Genomic DNA, 6,000 nt, shown 5'->3' with positions numbered 1-6,000 from the left:
AATTGCGAAATTGATTCGACATATGCTGGCCTCTTAAAAAATCCGTCCAAACTTCCTGTGGTGGTGGTGGGGGTGTTTTTTTGGGGGAGGGGATCAACCTCTAAGAGCCGTCCTTTACACCACGAGTATACGTTCCCCTGAATCGCATACTTTGAGACTAGTGAGCTGATTTGAGCTATATATATATATATATATATATATATATATATATATATATATATATATATATATATACAATGGTTTATGAATACTGGAACATCTGACTTTCTTGTTGTACAATTAAAATGTGTCACAGCAGTTAATTGCGGATAGTTGTGGAAAAGTTTTTTTGTGGGGGGGGGGGGGGGGGGGGGGGCTTAACTGATAAAGGGTGAGTGGAGTTCTTCTTTTCATTGGAGTTCGAGGGTGCGAAGGGTGGTTAATCGTGTAATGAGTTGGAGTGCACGGGTTGGAGTCCGCAAAACTTCTGCAAAATGGCATTCTGCAATTATTGCAAAAACTTCTCCAAGAGTAAATTTTTCTCCAAAAATTTTGTAAGAATTTCTAATGTACGCTAAAATCCTTTAAACTTCATTGAAATGTAAAGGCAAAAAATCTATGTTAGTTTAAGTTTGTAAGACACAAACCAATCGACAAGTATAGTAGCAGGGCTGTAGTGCATAGCGATTGCCACAGAATTATTTAAGAAGCGTATATTTGTAAGAATTGCGGTGGGCTATTGCGAGAATGACGGTGAGTTGCAGTCAATTACTAGCGCATTTTTCAACGTATTTCTCGCAAAAAAACCGGCCATATTCACGACAATTCTTACGTTTTAGTGGTCAAAATCTTTAAAACCTTGACCTGAGATTTTGTTGGAGAGTCAATAACAAATATTTAGATCAGATTAGATTTGAAATTCCAAACGCTGTATAAAAAGCACAGTTCATTGGTACAATCAACGCTTGAGAGACATTCAAATAGGTCGGAACCTGTCGAGTGATGTCTCTTTTCAAGAAGATTGAACAAAATGACGCAGAACATTTGAGACCACAAAAAAGGGACAAGGATTGAGTGAGTGAATTAACGGACCTTCTACCGCTGTCAATGAATGAGTCATATGACCTCAAGACCTCGAGGTCTTTCGGTTCTCTGCAATAGGACTTGTCCACTTTACAAATTTCGTCACCGTAAAGTCTCTGAATGTCATCTGTCTTCACCTAAAACTCAAAAGATCAAAGTTCATAAAGAGGTGCAAAAATTATCAGAAATTGACAGTTATGAGTGAGAGACTTTTTTGGTTTTGAATAAGCAACCTGCCGACCGATCAAATCCTCATTTGGCGGAAAAAATATATAAGAATCGAAAATGCAAAGCTATAAGCGTTATATCTTCATTTTTACTATTTTGATTGATTTATAAAATCAAGATGATTTTTGATGCTACCTTTTATAAGTTGCCTTTTATAAGTTTGCTAAGTTATAAGTTACTTTTGCTCTCAAGTTACTAACTAGGGTTGACCATGCCTACTAACCCTAGAACGGACCATATTTGGCTAATCATATCGTAGTTTATTTCAATTGGACTAATTTCCAGCAACACCTAATTTTTACATATACGCCCGTTTTATGTAGTGACATTCCTTGAAAAACTTACGTGCAACTTTAAAATACCAATTTTCGATAGTGCCAGATTCTATAATGCCAAAATTTCTATATATAGGGCCAGATTTCAAAAGTAGCTAATTTCGTATTTCAAGCAAAGCTACGTGACTGTACTAAAGAAAGTTACATCGAAAATCTGATCTACATCTCGAAACACAACGCGACTCTCGAAATATGCCAGACTTTCTCATTGACTTATCAGAGTCACGTAACCTATACATAAAAGCCATGCATGAGTTTTTATGAACAGTCAATTTAGTTTCTATAGTAGTCACCCTGGGACGTCATAAAGCAACAGCAAGTACTTATTTATTCTAGTCAAACGGAAATGAGATGAAAACACTTTTAAAAACTAATATTGTTTTCGTTTTTTAAAAAACTGCCCGGGCCGAGATGTCAAAAATGCAATCATTGCGGTGAAATTATGCAATAAATCTGCTGAAATGTGATGAAATTTTGAAAATGCGCTGAAACTTTTCTTTTTTGCAACCGCAAAACATTTCTCACACAGGTTCAGCGCATTTTCATCACATTTCCTTCATAATTTTTAACTTTTTTTCAGCGCCCGTCTTAAAAAGTTTCAGTGCATCTGTCTTAACTATTCATTGCTTTTCAGTGCATTTCTTTCAAACTTTCAGCCGATTTCAGCGTTTTATTTTACAGGTTTTATTATACAGGTTTTATTATACTTCGTTATTCTCTCAACTTAATTTGATTTTATATTAATCAATAAAATTCTTGCAAAAAAACGCGCTGAAAATGCTAAAATGGGATAAAATTATGTAGGAACCGAGCTGAATTTTCTCTGCCTTTCTTATATAATTTCAGAGTGTTTCAAAACTTTTCAGCGCATTTCTTACACAACGATTCATTAATATAAAACCAAATAACATAAGAGGAAAGTCAAAACAGTTTAGCTGGGTTTGAGTCACGCAACGCAAGAAGAATTTGACGATCACCTTAAATTTTTGAAAAATTGGTGGGTATTAGCTTAATTCTTACACAAGTTCAGCGCATTTCAGCACACTCCTGCACACTTCATTTTTGCGCTGAAATATTCGAAAGTTTAGCGCATTTAAGCAGATTTAATATTGAATGTTAATTAATATATCGAATGTAAAAAAACATTAAGTTTTCGGCTGCAACAGGCACCACAAGACGAGGCAACACTGCCTTTTGTTTTTCTCTTTGTTCAGTAAAAAATTGTATACAAAAACAGTACAAAATTGTATACAAAAATTTTTAAAAAATCATATATATTTTTATCTTATCCGAAAATAATATAGTATAGCCGGCAATTTGCCGAAAAATAGCCGCGATAGACGCTTGTGGCCTTCCATGAATTGAAACAACTGAAGAAATAAGATTGACAGATCAACCACCAGTCCCTCAATAGACCACTTGACTTTTTGGGTGAGAGTCGGACTGTCAATTTTATGACAAATATGGTCTATAAGGAAAAAACCCCAATAAGAGCTCTTTCAGAATTGATATTTGAAATCAAAGACTCAAGACTCTAATACTCAAGAATTAGGGCATATGAATTTGGCACTACTTAGATGCACACTATTTATTTTCAACTAGTAAAAGTTCATAAAATTTTAGGTTCCATAAGTGAGTTCAAATTTTTTTTGTGTGAGTTAAGTCACGCAACTACCCTAAAAACAGAAATGACGTCGCTCACTCAAACTTTAACAGCAAAGCAGTAGAAGTCACTGAAGTCATTGAAAAAGTCAATTCCAAGAAGTCAGGTCGTAGGAATCATCGATGGAGACGACGAAGTGAAAAAATATAGCCGGACAAGTCCTGACGTACAATTCAAAGAGTTTTCATTGACTAGACAAAACAATAGACCTAGAACGGACTATGAGTGAATTGGGAAAACCATTTAAAAAAATCAGATCAAAAAAACTTAAAACAAAACAAGAAAATCAATGTCAAAATACCGCATGTGAACAAAAAACCACGAGGGAGAAAAGCAAATTTGGTTCAAACAGAATAATAGGCCTAGAATGAAATGTGATTGAATTGGGAAAAACATTTAGATAAAAATCCGGTCCAAAAATTTGAAAAAAAATGTAAAAATTAAAGTGAAATTGCCGCATGTGAACAAAAAACCACTAGCGAGAAAGCGAATTTTCGATCAAACACCGTCGTCCTACTCTATTTTACAATTAGAGCAAAAAAAACTTCACGCCGCAAAACCACTCGCGTTTTGGCTCCACTTCCTGTTTCGGCGTGACAAAAATCCCTACTCCAATTTGACTTCAAAAAACATGAAAATCTTGGAACAGATCTTTAAAAAAACATAGCCGGAAGAATTCTGGAAAAGGAATCGAAGTGGAAATCCCTTTAAATGCCATCCAACTAATCGTCAGACAAAACGTGCCACCAATAATTTACGATTATCTTGATATAAAAAAAATAAAACAAATAGAAAAAAATCAAATCTATTAAAATATGATAAACAATCTGATCAAATTCTGACAAAACTTGAAACCCTAGAAAACTATCTCTGCCATAATTGTTTCGTCGATTTATCTAGTAACCACTATAACCACTTATGAGATTTTTAAAAACACTTGAAGCCAAATCATGAAAAAAATTAAGCTCTTACAAACAACTTTGATTAAAAAACTGGAAAAAGTTAATATATTTTTTTATTATAAAACACGTAAATCTAAAGGACAATTCTTTTTATCCAATAGAGTACCCAGATGCTCGCAAAACATTAGGCAAGTCCAAATAGGCTCATAAACTTGTCAAGAGAAAAGAAAGAAACCAAAAATTTGCAAAAATTAAGAAAACTAGTTTCAATTTTTGACATTTTTCGTCTTTTCTCCTCAAAAAAATGCTCCATATCCACAAAACTGTAACCACGTGTTAGCTAAAAAATTCTCAAGTAATAGGGGTATCTTCAATACCCATTTAAGGCAGTTAAAGAAAACAATTGTAAAAAAAATGGTAAAATTAGCCCAAAAATCAGCAAAGCACATGATAAACATCAAAATTAGCAAAAAAATCATATGAATTTCCAGAAACTTTCAAACCAATACCAAATCTAGCCTAAATTTGAAAGCAAATTATAAGCAAACCTCTAACCAAAAAAAATTAGAAAAACTGCTTTAAAATGCCGCACGTGAACAAAACATTTCGCTCGCTTTCAGAATGTTTGTTCACACCTCAATTTCTCGCTCTCTTGAAAACAGTGATATGAACAAAAAACCACCCTTTTTTCGCAGCACTCTTCATTTTGTTCAGCAACAAAATCAATCCAAATTTTTTCAAAATTTTTCATTTCCCGCTTCAAAATTAAATTCAATAAAATTGATTAAAAAAACATAATCGGATGAATTCCGGAAACGACTTGAAGTGAAAATCCCTTTAAAGGCCATTCAAATACTCGTCAGACAAAACATGCCTCCACTAAGTTATGATTATCTTGAAACAAAACAATAAAACAAAAAAGAAAAAATAATAAAACCAAATCTGTCAAAATTTAATCAAAAAATCCGATCAAATTTTGTCATAATTTGAGATCCTAAAATAACTATCTCTACCAAAAATTACTTCATCGAAACAACTATTACTTTCTAAATTTACTTATTTGATATTTTTGAAATACTTTCAAAATTTTATGAAAAAAGCTCTTGAAAACGATTTGCACTGAAAACCTGGAAAAAAAGTTAATAACATTTTTAATATTACGAAAGCATATCAATCGAAAGAAAAATTCCCTTCAGCCAATAGAGTATTCATAAGCTTGCAAACAAAAAGCAAGTAACAATAGGCTAAGAAAATTGTCTAAAAAACGAGAATCAGCAGAAAATTAAGAAAAATAGGTCCGATTTTCGCCATTTTTTGTCATATTTCTCAACGTAAAAAATATTCATATCCACAAAAAGGTACCTGATTGTTATCTAAAACTTGCTCAAGTAGAAGGGGTCTTTTCAAAACCCATTTGAGCCAGTAAAACAAAACAATCGTCGAAAAACGCAAAAATCAGCCCGAAATCAGAAAATAAATGAAAAACCTCCGAATAAGCACAAAATTCATATGATTTTACAAAAAAACATTCAAACCACTACCAAAATCAGCCTAAAATCAGAGCCAAACCTCTTTACCAAAAAAATGAGAAAAAACTGCTCTAAAATTCCAAACGTTAACAAAAAATTTCACTCGCTTACAGAATTTTTTTTCTTACCTCAATTTCTCGCTCTCTAGAAAACAGTGATATGAACAGAAAACCACTCTCTTTTTGCTCCACACTTCATATCGTTCAGCAACAAAATCACTCCAAATTTTTTCACGTGTTTCATTTCCCGCTTCGATATTCACTACAATAAAATTGATTAAA

The 6,000-nt window shown here is 33.1% G+C and overlaps 1 protein-coding gene across 1 annotated transcript in view; it reads right to left on the bottom strand.

Annotated features, from left to right (window-relative positions):
* LOC142341385 (uncharacterized) overlaps positions 1-6,000 on the bottom strand; it is a 28,855-nt gene that overhangs the window by 2,454 nt on the left and 20,401 nt on the right. Inside the window, exon 4 of the mRNA XM_075392313.1 lies at positions 1,072-1,199. Coding sequence (XP_075248428.1) covers positions 1,072-1,199 — 128 coding nt within the window. The remainder of the gene's footprint in view (positions 1-1,071; positions 1,200-6,000) is intronic.

Source organism: Convolutriloba macropyga, chromosome 6 (assembly GCF_964194025.1).
Source record: "Convolutriloba macropyga chromosome 6, txConMacr16.3, whole genome shotgun sequence".
Classification (NCBI taxonomy): domain Eukaryota; kingdom Metazoa; phylum Xenacoelomorpha; order Acoela; family Convolutidae; genus Convolutriloba; species Convolutriloba macropyga.
The sequence above is the reverse complement of the archived record's forward strand: the minus strand, read 5'-3'. Positions and strand labels throughout refer to the sequence as shown.